This window comes from Crocodylus porosus, unplaced genomic scaffold, assembly GCF_001723895.1.
Source record: "Crocodylus porosus isolate Cpor-Errol unplaced genomic scaffold, CroPor_comp1, whole genome shotgun sequence".
NCBI classification, from domain to species: Eukaryota; Metazoa; Chordata; order Crocodylia; family Crocodylidae; genus Crocodylus; species Crocodylus porosus.
Window position 1 is genome coordinate 5,193,291 of NW_017728932.1, and position 21,574 is coordinate 5,214,864.

The 21,574-nt window shown below is 45.5% G+C and overlaps 1 protein-coding gene and 1 long non-coding RNA gene across 4 annotated transcripts in view; one reads left to right on the forward strand and one right to left on the reverse strand.

Annotated features, from left to right (window-relative positions):
• Positions 1 to 21,574, reverse strand: part of GATSL2 (GATS protein like 2) — a 169,145-nt gene that overhangs the window by 84,836 nt on the left and 62,735 nt on the right. The window contains exon 1 of one of the 3 annotated variants that reach the window (XM_019545483.1): positions 1,215 to 1,279. The exons of the other annotated variants lie outside the window; for them this stretch is intronic. Coding sequence (XP_019401028.1) covers positions 1,215 to 1,264 — 50 coding nt within the window. The 5' untranslated portion in view covers positions 1,265 to 1,279. Of the gene's footprint in view, positions 1 to 1,214; positions 1,280 to 21,574 lie in introns of those variants that run through there. 3 annotated transcript variants of the gene reach the window in all.
• The window catches only part of LOC109317043, a 22,628-nt gene continuing 2,954 nt past the window's right edge, over positions 1,901 to 21,574 (forward strand). Inside the window, exons 1-2 of the long non-coding RNA XR_002102958.1 lie at positions 1,901 to 1,995; positions 9,765 to 9,770. This is a non-coding gene — a long non-coding RNA (uncharacterized LOC109317043). The remainder of the gene's footprint in view (positions 1,996 to 9,764; positions 9,771 to 21,574) is intronic.

The window sequence follows — 21,574 nt, forward strand, 5'->3', positions numbered from 1 at the left end:
CCAGCAGGCACTGGGGGAGTCCCTGTGCCCCCAAGCACCACCAGGAGTGACCAGGAATAACGGTCACAAGCTGGCAGAGGGTAGACTGAGGCTAGATATCAGGAGGCGCGACTTCACGGTCAGGGCGGCTAGGATCTGGAACCAACTTCCAAGCGAAGTGGTGCTGGCCCCTACCCTGGGGGTCTTTAAGAGGAGGTTGGATGAACATCTTGCTGGGGTCGTTTGACCCCAGTACTCTTTCCTGCCATGGCCGGGGGTCGGACTCGATCTCCTCAGGTCCCTTTCGACCCTAGAAACTATGAAACTAGCTCAGTAAAACTAGGAAGGAATTTCAGGGGATAAAGAAAAAACCCCTGACCGGCCCAAAGGCTTCCCCTTGTCAAAGCTGAAAGGTTGCCTGCAAATAACAGAGGTGTTGCAATGTCTAAAAAAAAAAGTCACAAAAATTCCTTCCATAAATAGAGAGCTTGACAACTTAGTGATAGGAGTTGCTTCCCCCCCAACTCCAATAATTATTAATCATGAAATACTGCTTCCCTGACAATCAGGCCTTGTGCTCTCCTTTGAATCACCTCCAGATTAGATTTATTGCTGCAAGGTAGTTATCACAAAGCTTTGGAAATCCATGAAATGACACCTTACAAGAACCTTTATCTTGAGTACAAAGGAAACTTTTGATTTATAGCCAAGTAAATGCATTGCCAACCATAAAAAATGTTGTGCTGCGTTGTGAAGCAACCCAGAAAAACCAGTCCATGCACACACACGATATTACATATTCATTCATGAAGGGCCATTTAGTAGTTAAAAGAGAATTCTTGCTGGATTCACTCTGCAGTGACTTGGGACAATAACCTTTATACCTTTATATCTGAAAGCTTAAATAAATGTATTCCTTTGAGATAGAGCATGCATTCAATCTACAGTCACTGTGGCTGGGACATGCAGAAAACACAAATAGGATCAATCTTGTGTTTATCCAAAGGGTGGGGGTCCACAAACAGAAAAAAAAAAAAAAACAAACGTCACCAGGCTTTCCTCCTTGCCTGTGCATCTCAATCATAATCTGGAGGAAAAGGCCTTGGATGAGCAGCACTTATTTTGTCTCTGATCTACTCAGCCTTTCATTTTAAGATTGCCAAGTGAAGTCAAGCAATCTCTCAAGAGGCTCAAGAGGACAGTATGGTGGACTCTGCAATAAGGCCACAACACACCTGCGATTCTCCTTTCGGATCACATGAATTTTGCTTGAGTTTAGCGCCATTCGTATTCATGGCCCCACACCGACACCGCTCCCAGTCCTATCCAGGGAGAATCATGCCATAGATCTGTGATCCTAGTGCTCATAAGCAGTTTCTCTTCATCTACTCAGGAGTTATGGGGCAAATGAGAGGCAGTAGCAAAGATAAGAAAGCAGCAGCAGGACAAGGTGGAGGGAAAGAAAGCAAGCCAAAGAAATGTGGGAGTCACGGAAGCCATAAAATGATAAAAGTCTGCTCCAAACCAAGTGTCAAGTTCCAGCTTTCGGATTTAGCTCCCCTAGGTTAGGGACAGAAGTTACCCACTAAGCAGCACAGATGATCAGAAACTGGTTCAAATCTGCAACACAACAGACATTCGGTGCACATAAACTACATCCAAAATGTCCAAAACCGGTTTAAGACAAACCTTGATGGACGTAGCATCAGATTTAACTGATTTAAGTTAAATAGGTTTACTGAACTTCTGTCCTAGATCTCCTTTGGATTTAAATTAACTCACAGCCCCTCAGCCTCCCAGGATGCTTTGTGCCTCCCTTGCAAGCCCCCCCGTGCAGGGAGGAGAGGCTAGCCTTGACCCAAGCTGTCTGCTCCAGCTGAGCAAGGAGGTGTGCCTAGGACGTCCGCCCTGGCTTCTGGCTTGGGCCGCTGCAGGCACATGGCTGTATTTCCAGAATCAAAAGTGAACGTCTGTTCACTTGCTTATTGGTTCACCCTGCTCAGCCTAGACTAACCTGTATCAACATATGCTTTGTGATCACTTGGGCAAGCAGATCTCCTGAGACAACAGGTCAGGCCAGCACATGGATGTCTTTTTCCCCCCACAAAAGGGAGTCACCAACCACCACCACCACCACCACCTGTTGCTTCCTCTTGGCAGCAGTGGACTCGATCCATGCATCCTCAGGGATGCCTGGCCTCTTCTACCAATGGCACACACTGCTCCTCCTCCTCTGTTGCTAGGGCTCCACATCTGTTCTCCCACCAAACCAACCTGCTTCCTGCCAGATGTCACAAGCTTCCATCTTCCTGGATGTCCGTGTCCATGTCCCCTTCCTTCTCTATGGCTGCCTCTGCAGTCCTAGGGGTCTCCTCCAGCACTGAATCAATGAAGTCCTCATGGTGGAGGATGCTTTGGAGCCTCGCCGCCTCCTCCTGTAGCCCTCTTGCCTGCTCCAGGAGGCACCGCTCACACCGTAGGCATCCCCCCAACCCCACTGTCACTGGAAGGAACCTGCAAGCCACCGACCCCACAGCGCCAAACCAGGACCTGGGGGGAAGCCTTAATGGTGAGTGGTCCTGCCTGGACAGACACCTTGCAGGTGCAAGCAGAGGAAGAGCTGGCAATAGCAGGGGCTCTGGCATTGTGACATCCTCCAGGCATGTCTCTGAGTTTCTTGATCTGCCGCCTCCCTCTTCCTGCCCCTCTTTCCAAGCAGACCTTCCCTTAGCAAAGTCCCCTGTAAGCTGGCCTGTTTGCTGCTCCTTGCTAACGTGCTTCCTTTCAGCAAGGTTTCAGTGAAGGAAGGTGAGAGCATTTCCAGGCAAACTCCCCCCCCCACCACACACACACACACAGACTGACCCTTCCACCAGAAATAGCACAGATGTGATAGGCCCCGCTTTCCTCAGCACGTATCTGAAAGGGAGGGCACTGCAGAGATGTATAGATGAAACCATAAAGCTGTTGGTCCTTGCACTGGACATCAACAACTCGTATCTTCAGCCACCAGCCCTAAACCCAAGTCGCATCCCACAGCAGATCCTTAGCAGATCATCAGCATACAGATGTTAAAAAAATATATATATGTATATCCACTTTTTGCTAGTACAGATGCTAACGCTGGTGCTTGGGGTCTACAGTGCCTATTCACTGAGCTCCAGCCAGTGATATCTTTTCTGATAAAGGTAAAACAGGAAGCTTTTGAACTGAAAATACTGCATGTTAAAATACCGCACAGAACAAAAAAAATCTCTTGCCATGGCATACTAACAGTAGGGAAAAACGAAAAACAACCCCAGACTTGCCATAAAGGGTGTAAATTAATATTGTGCGAGATTCAGGCATTTTTATTCCTGAGAAGATTCATCAGTGATATAATGAACCCTACCGTCTAACTCAGCATTTCTCTCCTGCACTATACCGTATAAGCACACATCGTTCAGCTCAGAGTACAGGGGTTGTATATCTCACTTTATACCAGTTCAGGAAAAAAAACGAAGAACAGCAGCATCTCTTAACATCACATGAAGATAATAAATTAAAGGAAGTGACTTTTTCATGGGCTTGAGGCTTCAGGCAATTACTGTCGCCGTGAGCAAGTCTGGAAAGGAGCACCCATTTTAGAAGGGGATATTTTAGTCCTCGTGTAGTCGAACCCTGGAAAGATTCGGCTGGATTTTTGCCTCCTTCGTGTTTCAGCACATTTCCACTCCAGTGCGGCTGCTGACTTTGACTGCCTGACAACATATGTCTTTTTCTGGCACCGCAACAAATGTAGACCAATCTATAATTAGATTAGATCTTTGAACCTGTAAAGCTCGCTGTGTGTGGAAGTTCAAGCAATGCTGATGCTCGCACAGCCTAGGAATATATGCACAGGATTGCGGCAACAGCTTTTCAGTTTGCCAGCTGCACTTTGGCTACCTGGGAGAAGAAAAGCAGCACTGAAATCTGCTGGTCAGCTTTAGCAGAGAGACGTAGTTAGCTGCACTAATCTGAAGTTAAGTGGAAGTCAGCTCTACCCTGCCTTCTTATCAACCTTATTGATAGATCCCCAGCAGCCGCCTTATGGGCAAGAGGAAGAGCAGAGGTGGAAAAGAGACTTCAGAAAATTAGGAGGATCAATGTCTCCAGATATCGGAGACAATAGGCCTTCTGACACCAAAGGAAACGCTGTAGCTGAAAGCCATGTAACCCAGTATTAGGTTGGTAAGCAGCAATTTGAAAGCAAAAGGGTGACCAGAATAGGAATGGAAAAGGAAACTAAAAATATGAATAAGAAAATACCATGGATGGGATCTTCCAGGCTGCTCTCTCATTTTGGGGAGACTAGATTTGTATGCCTCACTCCGTATGCTCGGATGAGGATTTAGATTCTCAGTAAAGACCGACCGTGTCAGACTAAGCATTTTGGTTTGCCATTTGATGATTATAACTCCTTCGCGTTTTTAAAATAATTACAAGAGGTAGCCTCCAGCGTGACATGTTGCGAAACTTATTTAGAGCAGTAAAAAACACCTGTGCTGTTAATACATTTCAACATATTTGTATAATATGTTAGGTACTTTACACCATCTAATTACTCAACTGCGCAGTCGAATAGCGCTGGCATTTTCAGATGAAAACTTGACCGGCGGCGTCTCCTAAAAGGTCCTCTTCATTTGCTCCTCAAACCACCCAGCCAGCTTGATGGCGATAGGGGACAAACGAAGTGCATGGCTCCGCTGAGCTCCAGAAGCCAAGAGGATCCTCTATGGCACTATTAACAAATTAAAGATCTCATGGCACAATGATAACGGAGTTGGGAAGGCAGGGCTGGTCTTCTGGTCACTAGTCTCCAATCACTGTATGTGCAACAACTGCCCACGGAGTTGCCGTGATAGTAGTATCGAATTTAATTTATTTTTAGAAAGGTATTCTAGTGATCCTGGGACATATCAAAGAATAACAGTCAGAAAACTGATGGGCTAAAGCCACAGATGTGAATGAGAGCAACTGAATAAGGATGGAGTGTCAGCCAGAGCCCCAGCCCGGATTTCCAGCCCTGCATGGAAGGTCTTCACTTGGACTGTGACGTGACTGAGAGCAGAGCAAGAGAAATACGAGCTGCATTACTACGGGCCCCAATCACCAAGGTAATAACAACCCTGAAAGCAAATGCAAAACACAAAAAAAAGTTTGTTTGACAGTATATAGGATCTTGAAGAAAAGCTGGACTCGCCAGCAAATGTACCAATTCCCTTAACCAAGACACACTGCTCACCTACCAACCGGGCAAAAATATTAATTGTTCCAAAATGCCCACGTAGTTCCTACCTGGCTTAGTCTGATCACATCAGTACCAACTAGTGATTCAAGTCTCCCCCAAAGCCGTTCGATCTGGTGTGGATGACAAGAGCCCCAGCAAATCAAAATGCTTATGCAAAATGAAATATTAAATGGGAGCTTGGAATGATTACGACACGTAACTCTGATAAGATCTGCATTTTTCGGAAGCCAGGCATGGTCAACCCAGACGTCCCAAGCTGTGTGGTTACTAGCTTAACAAGGCTAAGATGTTCAATAGTTATATTGCAACATAACCTCCCAAGAATGTTCTCTTGGTTATAAAAACATGTACTTTCAGCTTGTTTTGCAAGAGCAGCGAAGCTCAAATCACAATGCTTTAATTTCTCCAAGTGAGAAGCCTGTTGTGTTGCTGTTTCACAAAACTGTACTTTGCCCTGTTGTGAAGCCAACATGATCTTCCTTGCATTTATTGTGCCAGTGTTTCTTAAACATAGCCACTAACAAGCAATTAGCACGGAGAGTTTTCTTCTTCCATCCTCTTTTCTGTAAGATGATCTGTTTCACCTAAAATCTCAGAGGAAGGGGCTTTCTTGCTAAAGGAGAAATCAGAAGTCAAACTGAAGTGAAGTGCTAGCAAGCGAATGCGCCAAGTGAAAAAGCACACGCATTTCCAACATCCTGCACGAAGTGCAATGCAAAAATCCATCTATTACAGGAATTGCATCTGCTAACACCTGAAGCATCATATAAGAGCATACCAAGGACTTTAAATACTTACAAAGAAAAGATCAGATCTACTTAGGCGGGGCTCTTTACTTTTAAATAAACTATCTGAAAAGTGTGTAAAAGAAGACTAGTCATCCACCCTAGCATATCTGCAAATAAAAAAAAGTCTGCAACACTGTTGGATGCATTAGAAAAAACTTCAAATGCACCTGAAGGATGCAGCAGACTCTATAAGGGCTGCTGTGCAGGTTTGCCATTTTTACACAGGTTACAGAAAGGGTCAAATGTGTTAAAAGATGTTCTCACATACTAAAAGATGTACAAGCCGGTAGTGCTTCGCTAGGTGTGGCCGTGCTGAAGTCAACACCTAACTTTATTCAGCTCTTGCCATGGGCAAGAAGATACTATAAAATTTCCTTACCTGAAAATGAAACGAAAAGTTACTGCTAGCACAGCTCTTTCCCCAATCATAATTTATTTCAAGTGAGCTCTGCTGTGTGATTTCCATTGGGAACATCATCAATGACCACGCAAGATTATAGCACTGATGATGCTGAATCAAAAACCTGGATGTGAACTTCGCTACTCTGCCTTTTCTCCAAATTATACAAGTGTCAGTTGTGGGCAGTGGTACTCCCTCCTGCTTCAACGCTATAAGAAATAAGCAACATTGAATATTTCCTACTGGCTTATTTGCTACTTGATACCAAAATCAGCAGGGCACTAAGTACTCAACTTCCACCTCAGTGAATTGAAGTTGAAGATGCTCACTATCAGACAGGAAACAGAACAGGGGGAAGGGTTTGTTTTCCTTTAAGGAAAGATTTTTTTTAAACAATATGAAAATTTGAGTATTTGTTAAAATGTAGTTAAAACAAATTTAATTTCAGTTTGATTCAAAATGAAATAAAGCCGAAGAGTGGAGCCGCCCCCCCCCCCTTCCTCTTTCACCATTTCTTTTTTGTTCTCTTTTCCAGAGGCGGGAGGAAAAAAGGGTGCAAAAAACTCAATAAATCAACATCTTGTTGATTTTTATTTTTTGTTTCCAATTGATTTTTGTGCGTGCGTTTTGGAATCAACATCAAGTCTTTCAATTCAACAAAAACAATACCTTTGGCAATTTTTTGGGGCGATTTCCCCCCTGGTTTTTTCCATGGAAGAAATCTACCATTTTTGACCAGCCCGAATAAGAAACACTCCCATCCTTGCAAGATCAAATGAGCCTCAGGGGAAGCCTCCATCCCGCGTTGTTTGGGAAGGGAACACTCACATGTTTTGTAATGCCAACAGGAATCCGTGAGATGATCTGGGTTCACACCTCAAAATCTCACGGCTCTTCTGCTAAGCAAAAAATACCAAAATAATGTAAACTGCCGTATACCGGCAGGTATCTTCTCATGTTGGAGGGAGGTCCCAGAGTCTACTTATGGGGCATGAAATATAGAGTTGCAAAGTTACTGAAAGAATGACGGTGCTTGCATACACACATTCAAATGATCTGGGAGAACTCTCTCAGGTTTATTCTCCTGGTAGAAAACCCCAGAGATGCCTGAACAGACATTCGATTGCTGAGCCCTTGAAAAGCAGAGAGAGCGAGCGAGCTAGCAGTGCTGACACTGCACAGCCAGGGACCCCCGTGCGTACGTCTCAGCACACTCTGCAAGTTCCCTCAGCCTGCCTGGAGACAGAATGGCAGCAGTACAAAGGGCAGCCCTGATTGGCTGACCCAGCCTGCGTTTCCCTTTTGCAGAATGTGAGGATTTTGAAGGGAGTACGTTCTGCTCCCTGCTTGGCTGGAGTAACTAAGCCAGAGTGACATACTGAGTGCATATACATGAGATGTGTTAATGCGCATTAGCCTACTTGACAAGGCTACACGTGCACATGCTTAATGCACATTAAACATGGCAAAATTAGGCTAAATCAAATTTAGTCACAATTAGTTAAACCGCATTAACACCCGTGTAGATGCAACCCAGCATTAGCTTTAGTGCTGGGTCTGCTGAGCCAGTGGGGTCACATGGCAAGGATGCAGGGACTTGGCACTAACTTCAGTGCCAAGTCCCTTCATGTGTAGACACTTGCTTAAGATTGCTTACTGCGCATTAAATTTAGCGGCGCTTAAATACACGTGTAGATGAACCCACTGTCTCCATGGGAGGGGAAGGAGAGAGAAGGCCAGATGCAAAGCATCCTGGGATGCTGGAGGACTGTGCTGTGACTTCTCTCAGAAGCGAATGAGTACAGACATTCAGCCTCCTGAAGAAACTCTCCCACAAGTTATTTAAAGTTGGCTGTTTCTTGGTTAGTTTTCTCCTGAACATCTCTACACTTACGGTTTCTTCTGGGAGAGCAGTGACTCTCCCAGAAGAAACTGAATGTCTATACGTGGCTTCAATCAGCTCAGTACATGTTATCCCGCCTATCTGTACTTGCTGTCTTTAACCTGGAAATAAGGGGTTATCCTTCTACCTTGCCCATCACTTGCACTAAAGGTTCTGCCACTGGAGTGAGTTTAACAATCCTGTCAATGACATCTGAGATAGGCTAGAACTCAGAGCACTCTTCCAAGCCCACAAAGGATCTGCACTGTATTGGTTTCTGCTGGTCTTGGCCAACCCACTTTTTTTTACTGACATAAGGAAAAGACACTGTAAATATACACAGTTTTGTCGCATAAGGTTTTGCTTTCCTGATCATATTTAAAACGGACTAGTTTCACGGGGTGTAAACAATTGCAGCATAGTACATCCGTTCATACAACCAGGTACTTGCTTTGTTTGAAAGCAGATGTTCCGTACAGTCTAAGTGTAATGGGCAGATAAGGGAAGAGGATGACTAATTCATTCGTCTTCTGCTCTCCTCACAAGCTTCAGAACCTGCTGCGTGCAGCAAGTGGCAAATTTCTTTTGCTGTTGTTCTCCATTAGTTCTAGATCCACTTCTTCAAACAGATGCACGAGCAAAAAGTAAATGAACCATATAACTAAGTCCACTAGACTGAATGGAAAGTACAGATTAACTGTTTGCAGGGAAACAGGGAACCATGAAAGTAAATAATAAACACTCCCTCCTGTTTCAACTGCTTGATCTTATTTTGGTGAGAATACAAATTTGGCACCTCTGAATTGTATGGAGGAATAATTGATAGCTGAGCCCGTCTAACTGCACAGGAATCACAGCCTGTAGAGAATCATGATTAAAGGGAAGGCATGCAAGGTTAATTCACCAGCCTCTCTCTCACCTCTGGCTTTCTTGGATCAATCAGTGCTCTGCACAAAACTGCAGCAAAGCACAAGCTGACATGACTGGCAGCTGCCGCATGGGGAAGCTGAAAGCTGGAACATTCAGGGCGGCTTCAGGACAGGACTGGGGTGAATCACCGAGCTAGGCAGGGGAAGCTTGCACAGCGAGATGGCTAGTTAAAGCCAGGCAGTGGGGGAACAGATTCTTGCCTTCATGAGCACTAGCGTGTGCCTATCTATTTTTTTTTTTCACACATACAAAAAAAGAACAACTTCATTAGTTTGAGATGAATGTTGCCCAAGTCAAATCCCTTTCATCACATGGACTGGGGGGGAAAAAAAAAAAAAAATCAAGGTAATCAGCCTGGAAAGGCAACCTTATCATTTACCCTAGCCTCCTCTCACATTCCTCAACTTCTATCATAGCACTCAAAACAGCTGCCTCAGCTCTACTACCTGCTGTCCTTCAATGCTGACCTACAACCACTTCCAACCAATACACTGAAGTCTCTCATGACTATAGGCAAACGTATCTCTCTGCCGCTGGAGCAGCATTTTTCAACCCGTGGGTCGCAACCCGAAAGTGGGTTGTAAGAACATATCGAAAGGGTCGCGAACAAACTTTAAAAATGGATTCCCCTTTAAAGGAGAAAAACGCAGGCAACCGTGGCTTTTCCCTTGCAGACGGGCAGAGTTCCAGCCTGCAAGGCGCTGCTTGGCACCCCCCACCCCCACCCCATGCCCCACACACAAAGGGGGTGAGTCGGGAGTGAGGGGCACTGGGTCGGGACTGGCCACTGATATTTACAACTGTGTCCTGGTTGGGAACCACTGTTGTAGAGGATTACAGCATCATTCAGAGATACCACATCTCAGCTGTGAATATATATAGTGCACTATTTCTACTGCTCAACACGGCCAGGATTACAATTGTTTTTCTGAGGGCAGTTCTTAGGAAATGACTGTGTGCACTGTAGGAGGAGTTTGAGGTGGAGCTACCTCACCCATGTAGCCTCATTTTGGGAAAGGTCATCAAGAGGTTCCTTATGAGCCTTAAATTAAAATGCAGCTTAGAGTGCACTCTTAACTACGGAGCCACTAGAGGCCTCCACACTTCTGATGGAGACAGCTCAAGCAAAGGAACAGAAACAGAAAGGACGGGGTGGGGGGGACCCCTAACCTCTTCCTCAAAGACCATGCATCAGAAAAGTCGCTCAGCTGCTTCAGCTTAGTGGGTCTGTACAAATCTCAGTGCCAATCTGGTTCTATTGAGCTCAAGGCTAGATTGTGTTCAGCTCTATCCTTGAATTCAAACAGCTTTAAAAAAAAAAGGGCAAGACAAGAACAGCATTTATGCTGTCAGGCTTCAGGGAAGTATTTCGGAAAGACGGCTACAGAGCGACCAGAATCGACACGCCACCCATCACACACATCTGACTTTGGCATCTGCAGCAAATGGATGCATGTCCTGGAAGTTCTTCAATTTGCAACACGTGAATCATTTGCTTTGCAAGACAAGCCCTCGATAGTAATGGACTCCACAAGGATCTGACCTTTACTTGGTTTACCAAACAATGGCTGTGTGGCTCTGTGGAGCAAACGTCTAAAATCCATTAGTATTTGTACTGGGTATTGCATATGAGGCTCCGTTAATACCGTAATATAAATGTCTGGCATGTTGGTGATCTGTTTAGTTACAGAATATAATAATGAGAACCACATTACTGCCAAGAGCCGGTCTGGCAGTCCCCAAGAACACTGTCAATATCTGTTTGCATTTCCAAATTGCTGAGTACAAAGCATGGCCAGCGTTGTTGAACTTTCTCGAGAAGAAGCCTCCCTTGGCTCATCTACCAGCTGCCTTTGCTCCCTAAGCAGTTTTGCGACACTTCCACACTGGCAAAATGAAAGGAAAAATTATGTGATTTTCAGCCAAGCCGTTTAGGAAATCCTGTCGTCGTCAATTCACCTGTTCCAGGTCAATGGGGAACATGAGAGAAACCTCAGAAGAGCTGTACTTGCCCAGTTACTGTCTCGGAAAGAATGGAACTTGTTCATGCTACTATAACTTTTTAGAGGATCCCACATTTTGATATGGAGCACTCTAAATCCTTGGAGGAAATCTCCACAATGATCACATTCAACAGACTTGGAGGATCTGTTACAGTAGGTCAAATTATAAAACAGATCTTAAGAGAAAGCCAATTCTAATATACTCTTCCATCAAGGAGGATATAACGACGAAATCTGAAGCACACACAACTAATATACTGAATCTAGCCAAAAATAATACTAGGAATTTTGAACATGGTTTTCTTGCCAAGTTAACAGAAAACCATAAAATATGTATTTTTAGGCTGTATGGTCACTGGGCAGATTGCCTTTGCTTATGCCGATTTTCCTTCCTTTTGTTCTGATTCCTGAACCCAAGACAATCTTTACCCAATATGAATGAGTAAAGGGCAGAACTAATGGTCAGTTCTCTCTTACAGGAGTGCACCATTAATGTTAGCACTTGAACAATAATAATGACATGCGTCCAAAGAAAACAAATATTACTTGGGCTCCTTCCAGTCGATCCGTCTTGAACACGCTGCTCAAGGACATGCCTCCTCTTACCCTACTGCCACAGTTGGTACTCTTCTGCTTCTTTGCAGAGCTGGCTAAGATACATCAGTGAGTTTTCTGATCCAGCATAACACTAAGAGCACATTAAAGGATATTGGCTGAGCCTTTATGTCAAAATAACATACAGGTGCCTGGCAAGACTGTACAGTGACACACTTAAATTCAATAAAAGCACGAATCCCTTGGTAATCTGGATGATTGCCAAGTGCAAATGCCAGACATAGAGTTTTACCTACAGTAGGAAACAGGTCCCACTAATGCTAATGATGGTGCTGTACTATTAGCATTGGCAATGTTGGGAGCCCAAATGAAGACAGACGGTCCATTCTTTCCCTGCTTTTTCTTCCAAGAAACAGGATAGTGGGGGGGAATCAATAAACTATATATGATTGCTTATGAAATAGATTTACTGGAGGCAAGAGATAAGACCAGACTCTGGGGTTGTACACTTAATATAAGCCCCACTGGGAAAATAACAGCCCTAGAGCAACAGTTGGGAAATGCTCCAATTGGTACGATCGATAGGGCTCTGTCTTGTGCTCCACGTCCATAAGGTGCTCCGTCTCTTACAAAATTATATGCCTGAAGACTGTGTGCTTTGGGGGGGAGGGGGGGAGTAGAATAGGTAGTCTTTTAGAGGGAAGTCAATAACTGGATGAACTAATTCTAAACAACTTTCAGCCAAAAGTCAGCAATTCTCAACCTTTAAGCCACAAATCAGAACTAATGTCACATGCTGCCATCCTCCTGCTGTGAAACACAGGTGCATTATACAGAGCTTGTAAATCACTATGGTTTTTGGGGGGGTTGGAGTGGGGAGGGAATTGGTTTATAGGCATACATATCTGCATCTTGGCACTCGGCAGCTGAAAGGCAGACAAGAGACAAAGCCAATAATAAAGTGCAAATTCATGGTGAAAAAGAACAGCTAAAGGAACGTGTAGAAGGATTAGGCCCCTGGGTTGGTTATGACGCACCCTCGTGCCCATGTGGTTCCCGCTTCCTCTGGGTCTTGGGGACTACCTTCTTCTTTGCCTGCCGTGCCTTTGATGTTATTTAGAAAGAAAAAGGTTGGGAGGCAGCCCAAAGGCCCCAGGGGACCACTGGTCTGGTCCACGCCTGCTATTCATGCCTCTCGTTGCCAGTTGTCTTAAGGGCTGTGCCTGTGGCTCCGACTGCCCCTACAGTCACACTCATGTCTTGCAGATCTCTGCCCCTATCTGTTTACTGGGCCTTTAGACTAGGTTCAGTCTCATACCTTGCCCCTGGGAGCACCTCTCAATGGCTCTAGCTACACCCCTTGAGGGCTCTGGCCCTGTTCCTCTTGGATCCTGGTCTTGTCCCTCAAGGGCTCCAGAAACGCCCCCCAGGGCCGTAGGCTCCTGGTGCCTTTCTTTGTCTCTGGGTCTCATTTAGCTTCCACTGGCTCTGCCTTTCCTCTAGCTTAGGCTTCAACTCCCCGTGACAGCCAGCTGTCTGGGCCTCAAGTCTGACCTCTGGTAGGGCTCAATGCATTCATTTGCCCCTCAAGCACCACTGGGACATCCACGTTTCCCGCCAGTCCCAACCTGGTCCTCCGGTTTAAATGGTCACAAAAATAGATAACCCCACAGGCTATAATTAAATCTCTAGGTATCCTAGCTGCATAACAAAACACTTCTCATCCTGGGGCCTAGCTCCTTCAGTTCCTTACTGGCAGTCCCTATTGTAGCAGGGTCTCAGTCCATTGCTCTACCAGCCATCTCAGTGTACGGCTCCTTGTCCGGCAGTCTGCAGAGCCAGACTGCTCCCTAGCTCAAGCCCAGGGTTTATATACTTCCTAGACCCCACCCCTTCAAGTCATGGGGCTTCCTGCAGCCATCCACAGGTGTTTCCAGTTGGGTTTGCTGGCTGACTTAATGACTGCCATGGTGCCCCAGCTGCCTAAGCAAGGCTCTGCCCTCCTGTAGTGGTAGCTCTGCAATAGATGCTCTGCTGCCTCAGCAGCCCCTGTCCTAGTATACTGCTACAAAGCAGTTAGCTCTGCAATAGGTACTCCTAGCCTACTAATCCATGGCAGCCTGTCCTTCTGTAGCCCCCAAATAAGCACCTTCCCCAGATGGAGATCTCTCTGTGGCTGGCTCTCCCTGTTACAAGTGCCTTGGAAAAGGAAGCAACACAAACCAGGTCTCTAAGTCCCGTGCAGGAGACTATAAATATCTTGTAAAAACTAGCTGTTTGCATCTCCTTACTGCAGGAAGGATTTGGTCCTCTGTTCAGTGGTCAGCCACTGTTACATTAAACCCCATTCTTATATGCTACGGCTGGAGTGTCCATGCTCTCAGTACCATGCAACTTGAGGCTGGATAACACACAGATGGCATTTACCTGCCCTGAGGAGAGTAGTGCCTAATTCTGGATCTAGTGTGATCCTATTCCACCCTCCTCAAGTCTCTGAAAAATTGTTCCTATGTTTACTTCGGTAACACACCCATCATTTTAGCTTTATGACTATGTCCCCAAAGCCGCAAGCAGGAGGAAGACCTATCCACCTGTAGTGTTGACTTTTTCAGGCACTTGCACATGGTGGGATATCATACAGCCCAAGACTGCTGTCTAATGAGCCAACCTCAATCATTTCGATCAGCTGCAGAATTCCTGTTGGACTTCAGGAGTGCAGGATTAAGTCCTTCACATTAATGGTACCTCATCCTATAAAGAGCTTTCTCTGAACGCCACACCCCCAACAACAGCCTGCCACAGTAACATCCAAAAGTCAAGCTATATTTAGGTGCCAAACTGCCTCATTTTGCTCTCCTTGTCATCAGTACAAAGCTAAGTGTGGACAATGACAGGCTGTAAATACAGAGAAATAGATTTTTTTTTTTTTTTTTAGAAGCCCCAAAAGGATGACAGAGGTCAGAGGGCTTGAGTTGCATTTTCACCCATTTGCACCTGGCACTCCAACAGTGCAAAATTATTTCCTATCAAATCTCCATGCAAGTCAACAAGGCAGTGAAGTTACACTAAAGACTTGCCCCACTGACTTGGATGATGCTACTGTGAATATACAGAGAGAGAAGAAACATCGGGACCTGGTCCAAGGAAGAAGAATGGGTCCAGGGTTACTGTTGCCAGCCGGAGACTTGGGAGAACCAGGTCCAAATCCCTTCACAATAGGCTCCCTGGATGTCCTCAGGGAAAGTCTTTATTCTCTGTGCCTCTGTCAGGGACCCTAACAAGCAGTCCAGCCTGGGCCGACTGCCTAACTGGCCATGCTTGCCTGAGAGCTCTGACCGGCAGCCTCGCTTGGTAAATGAATCCAGCTGGTCACTGTTCAGGCCCCTGACCGACTGCCGGGGAGAGCAGCCTCCCCATTTAGCTCCACTTGTGGCAGACGGATGCAGGCTTGCCAACACTTCTTCAGAAGGTCTGCTCTCATCAGCGTCTCTGTATGCCTGGTTTTCCGACTCCAGATCCTGTGTTGTTCCTGGACTCTGGCTTTTTGGATATTCTTCTTGGATCTGGTATCTTGGTCTCTGGCTCTTGGTTCATCCTGATTCCAGTTCCGACTCCTGATATACTCTGACTGGCGCTGAACTCTGGCAGACCCTGCCTTGGTTTTAGCTCGTGGCATCCTCCGGCTTGAGCTCTGTCTGTCGACTTGTCCTGACTGCTGACTCCTGGACCTTGACCTGGCCTGCGATTTAGTCTCTGCCCCTGGATTTCCTTCGGATCCAGCAATGTGGGCTCTGATACCTGCCCCTGTGATTCTACCTGCAGTTTGGTTCCTGTCCCTTCCCCAGCAGCTTAACCATGAGGCAAGACTGACCATGACCTGATCCTTACAGCCTCAGATTCCCATTTTTTTTAAAAATAAAAATAAACTAAAAACAAGGATATTGTCATATACTCAGCTACGGTGTTGATAGGGCTGTGAAAGTACTTTTGGTAGAACCACAGAAAGTGAGAATCATACAGGCTGCCCAGCCTTCATTTATCAGCTTTTATGGATGTTGCCGCCACATTTCTAATGTTTGAACAAGAGCAAAATAGAAATGACAGAGTATTTCAGTCCCAAAACTTGCAAAAATCATCAAATTCTTTGCAAAGCAAAAACTACTTTTTAATGTGCAGCAAAATGCTGTCTGACGTTCATTTTCTTCCCTGGGGATAACAGTAAAACTGTGTATCACTTTTCTTCCCCAAAGCCTTTAATTTGTTCCTTCTGGCTTGATTTTTTCCCCCCCCTTAATGCCTCTTTAAGGATATTGTTTACATTTTTTATCAGTGTTAATGATTGGGAGGTGCCCATAAAGTCATTTGTCAAATCTCCATACAGGGACAACACATATTTATAAAAAAAAATGTCTACTTGTCTTTGCTCTGGAGAAGAAGAATGTAATGAAATCTCCAAAGCGGCAGCAAACAGGGGATTAATGGCAAGGAAATGCAGTTTACATGCATGTTGGAAGAAGCTTAATTTCTTATCAAAACGACTGCAGCTAAACCACTGATGCAGACGCATCTCTTCGCCTGCCCCCAACCTGATATTTTAAAGAGCACACCAACTGAGAGGCCGCTGATCCACAAAATTAAGGTGGGGACACCTGAATTTCTTTCCCTGGCAGCATCTCTTCCATTTCTTTATGCAGAAAAGCCTACTTCCCTTTAGCTCAGTAACAGCAACCTCAAAACAAGCCTTCGATACTGAAGCCGCAGGAGTATAAATTCAGTGTACGGAAATGAGGCGGTGGAGTCATATATGGGATTTTTCCTAATCACAAATATCTTCCCACAAACTAGACATTAGATGAGACATACATTACAGATATGGCTGTAGGATTTAGGGCTTAGAGCATAAAAGATACAATTTTATATATAACGAAGACATACAAGCATAACAGATATTTTCTGGCTAGATCTAGTAGCATTATCCTTCCCTTCCCATCCCACATTGGGCGGTAATAACAACTCAGCATGAGGATGCTCAGATCCTTCCTCTTCTGCTATTCCTTTCCACATTTCTCTAGAAGGATACTGACTTGGAAATCTCACCAAAGTATTTTGCTACTCTGCCTCAACAACCACATACGCTGGGTATATAGCAGCTATTGTGCCCAAGCAAAAACCAAGGAGCACTGTACGGACGACAGTGAGAACACAGATGGTTCATCGCATGTGCGTTTACTTTTGGGGGGGAAAAACCCCCAAAGTCTCAAGCTGAACCCAGAGGGAGAAAAAAGTTCTCTCAATAGCAGTTAAAGATGTAAAATCAGAAGGAAGAAGTAGTGTAACTGGAACGGCTATTGTTGAGGCCATTTCCCTGCAGGAACCGTAAACGCAGTTTACCCAGCACGGGACACAATAGCTCCTCCACAAATGATTGAAAGATATTTCCAGGGCTCGAGATACAAAAGGCTCAGTGTTAACGCTAGATGCACAAGAAAATATTTGCAGCCTCAATGCAGGCAGTAATTGAGAACATGTGTGGTAGCACGGGGGCGGAGAAGAGGAAGAAAAGTATACTCCACCAGTGTGGATCAGGACTAGAAAGACATTTCAGCCCTTGTCATTTTTAAAGGGCTCTATTTGCCAGCTAGTCCAGTTCCCTTGGTTATAAAACTTGTCTGAAGGGAACAGTGCCTCCGATTCGGTGCGTCAGACAACTTCAGCGCACACTAATGCTCCAAGCACTGCTGTTGAGAGACAGAAAGAAAATGTTTTGTTAAATTTCCTCTCTGAGCAGAGATTACATTTAATGTCTGCATGGAAAATACAGAATCACAATCCTCCTTAAACAGGAGGTGGCTAATGAAGAAACAATTGCAAGTACAGACATGAGCAGGTTTCTACACAGCTCAAGCGCCATCTCTGCCTCTCTCGTTCATTTGCCCTGCCAATAATATCTAGGTCGCAAACTGTGGCCCGCGGACCGCCCCTGGCCCACGAGCTGCACTCAGGTGGTTTGCAGAAAGGTTGTGGAACAAAGAAGAATATTTGTACTAGTAAAGTAAGACTACTGATATTAAAATACGAGTAGTGCGCTTTGATTTGTAGACCCCAAAAAAGGTTATTAAGCGATCAGCTGAGACCCTCAGCAATTTTCAAGTGGTCTGCGAAGAAAAACGAATTTGAGAGCCCCTGATCTAGAGGCACGTGGTGGCTGAAGAGCATGCCGCGAGCAACGTGTTTGCAACAGGGGTGAGCACAAACCAGAAAGGCAGCCAGAGGAAAATGCCTCTGGCTTGTGACGGCACGTACTGCCCCGTCTCTGGTTTGCAGCCCTAAGACCCCGCTGGAACAGCCGCGTACCTGGTAAACCAACACTAGGAAACGATTTTGCGTAGTTTTAGCCGATTTGCTGAGGAATTTGGCTAGCGGGAAGGAGGTGCAAGCACTAGGGAACCAATCAGCCGTCCATAAACCTGCACCAAACTGTTCTTCTAAACACTGATACGCCTTCTCTCAGCCCTGTTTTCAACAGAGAGGCAGGCAGGTGAGGCGAGTTAAGGAGGGGGAATGCTTCGCAGCTGCTGCTCTGAAACGGTCCTTCTTTTTCCTTCAATGACACCGATATGCAGACACTTAAAACAGGACACTGATATTCCGAAATTATGAACTTTAAACCTGGCAAACATCAGGGCATGCTATTTCAAGAGCGCTTTAGCCGAAACAAAATTGTTTTTAATTTAGCCCCCCCGGAGTAATGAAGGCGACCACACGTGTCGAAGGGCACAGAATTCACCCTGGCTACTCTGGTGAGCGACAAAATCCCCTCTCCTCCCCATAAATCTTTTAACAGCGAGTCCCAAACGCTAGGGCTAAAAGTCCGGAGCTTCCGTACATCAGCACTGAAATCCGATGGACAATTCCCCGCCCCCAGGAAAACCCAAAGCTCCAGGCGAGGTAAAGGCCACGGGAGTCACTGTCTGACTGCGAGAAACAGAATCTGGTTAGTTTTCCACAAACTCAGTCATTTCCATTTTCCGTTCTGTCTTGAGATGAACGTTAGCACAATGCTTGGCCTTCCTGGCTTCCTGTTTCAGCGCTCAGCAGGGCCAGCAGATTAACTCCAGTTGCAAGCAGAGCTGGAGAAGCAGCACGTAACCTGTGTCTGATTAAATCCCCAAATGCAGAACTGGGGCGCCCAAGATGTCTTCAAAATTGCAGGCAGCTACTCGTTTCACTTTGGGGTTTTGGATCTGCTTCTTAGCTACTTTAAAGTGCCACGTTGGGAACAAGTCAAAGCACTCCTCTGGGCCCTTTCTCAGCACTGTCACGTGTTCAGCACAGAGGCTGCCCCCTTTTATGCCCCTGGATCCTGACGCTACTGAAAAGTGAGTAATGATTGCAGAACGACACTGGTCTGCTTTGTCTCAGAGCTTTGCTGGGTTAAAAAACCAAAATGGCCTAGTGTCCTGGATTCATGCTCTGGGGGAGCAGGGTCACAAGTGTGGAGGACATCACACAAAAGGAAACCACGTTTGGGTTGGATGCTTTTGCATCCCAACTCCTCTTTGCCTCGTATTGCACGGTTCTGTTCAAGAAGGCTTTATTAACAACTCGCCTTGGTGAATCACGGCTAAGGGTATGTCTTGTGTACTTGAGTGAGTGGCTGGCAACTAGGCCTGATCATTTGGCTTAGCCTAGCAGCGGTGTGAGCATCCCCACAGCACAGCCCTACCTGTTCTGTCCTTGCAGTGTCTGGGGACACGTCCTGTGGCTTTTTATCCTGGGGTACTCTGGAAATCTTTCCTGTTCAACAGAATTAGCGTCTCTCCTTCTGGGGACCAGAGAATGAATGGGAGGCTTTGGAGGACTACTGGCACTTATGTGTCTTTCCCACACCCTCATGACAGGGGTACAGGTTCAAGGCTGAGCTAAGCATAGCATAGGCTTGAACCCAAACCACCATCCAAACTAGCCCTATGCTGGGACCACTTCCAAACCTGTGCCAGAAGTTTTTCTGTAGAGAAGGTAGAGGTGCGCATGCCAAAACCCATCTAAGACCTGCCACAGGCACATACCCTATTAGCCACCATGAGATGCTAAATGCTAACTCAAATGAAAGTCTGATTTTATGTCTAAACGAAGGGAGAGGTGGAAGAGACTACATCGAGATAAAAAGGTTAGCGTTTGAGTAGAAGTTCAGTGCCTCTAGCCACCACAGATCAATGCAGGCTGTCTTCCGAGCCAAATTAAAGAGCACTCATATGGCAGCTGCCTGTGTGCGCTTTAAACAAGGCTTTTAGGTTCTAGCTGGAACAAATAAAGTGCACTTAACATGTTGGGAAAGCCTTCCCACAAACAGATGGAGGGAGAAGTTGAGGTAGTCCTAAAAGCAATAGCCCCAGGGCCCAGACAACATCTTTCCATTTTCAATTGTCTCCAACCGGATGGGTTGTTTGGAAGTGAAGGAGTTGCTGTGCCACAGGCAAGTTTTAATGCTTTAACTAACAGATTTCCTCCCATCCTCCTGTTCTTTAAAATTTAGATGAATCAAGTGCAGGCCCGTCTTAAACACTATTTCACATGAAAAATTCAAATCCCCATTTCAATTTATATTTTATTGCACTGTTCATTCCCTTTCTGAGAGAGGGAGAGAGAGACAAAGTGAGAATGAAGGCACCGTTGTTCTGCTTGCCGCTGACTAAGTCTATAAATTTCTCCTACGAAAACATCCAATCCCTGGCTGCAGAGCAATCAGGCCTTATAGAATTTCAATGGACAAACCGTCTCTTTATTTTGCTCCTTTCAGCGAGTGCTGTGCCGCTGGGTATGAGAATAGATTAAAAAAAAAAGCCAAAGATCTACAAGAGAACTAAAATGGTGACGTTGTTCTGCCCCAATTAAAAATGTGTTTGTTTCCCTAGTAAACTGGAAAAAAACACTAGAAGCCTACCTCATACTATTGCCAAGCATGAGGGTTTGGACCAAGGTGAACTGTTTTAGAGAAATGCAAGATTTGATCATTAAAAATAAAAATGCACACATTCAAAGACTTGCAAATTAAGGAATGATGGCCTTGTGTATTTCTTATCTACAGCTAGGCCCAGAGGAGGATGCACAACACCAGGGGCACAGTGTAGGGGTTGATTATATCTGTATTCAGTCTTTAGCCTACAAAAGTTGTTAACTTTTTTCCCCCCCAGCCAATAAAGGTTAATTGAGAAAAGAAAGACGGAATAGATGTATAAGAAAGTACAACGCCATTCATCAATTGCCTTTACCTGATGCATCAGAAAAGCAAGTGCAACTGTCAAGTGTGCTGGACGGTCTGTTGTAGGGTCCTGAAATCCCATTCTATTATGTTGGTTAGGTTAGACCCTGCCAGTGGTTGGGTGGAAGAAACTCGAGAGGGAAAAAAAAAAATCGGATGCTGCTGGAGATCGCCAATGACTTCTTATGGGCTAGTAACTTCTCTGCGTCCAAGTTGACCTGTATATACCACAAGGGTAATAATGCCAATTTCCTACCTCATGCGAGCAATGGATTGGGCCTTGCAGTGCTGTTTGCAAAGCACTTGGAGATTCTCAGGTGGAAAGGGCTAATAATAATACCAAGTTCTAGAGGTGCACCGATACATCGGTTTGATATTGGATTGGAACCAATAAAAAGAAAACTGATGGTATCAGAAATCAGCCTGATGCGGCCAGTAATTTGGCCAATAAATGCTCGTGCATGCATGCAGCTGCAGCGCAGCACATAGGCAGCGAGCACAGC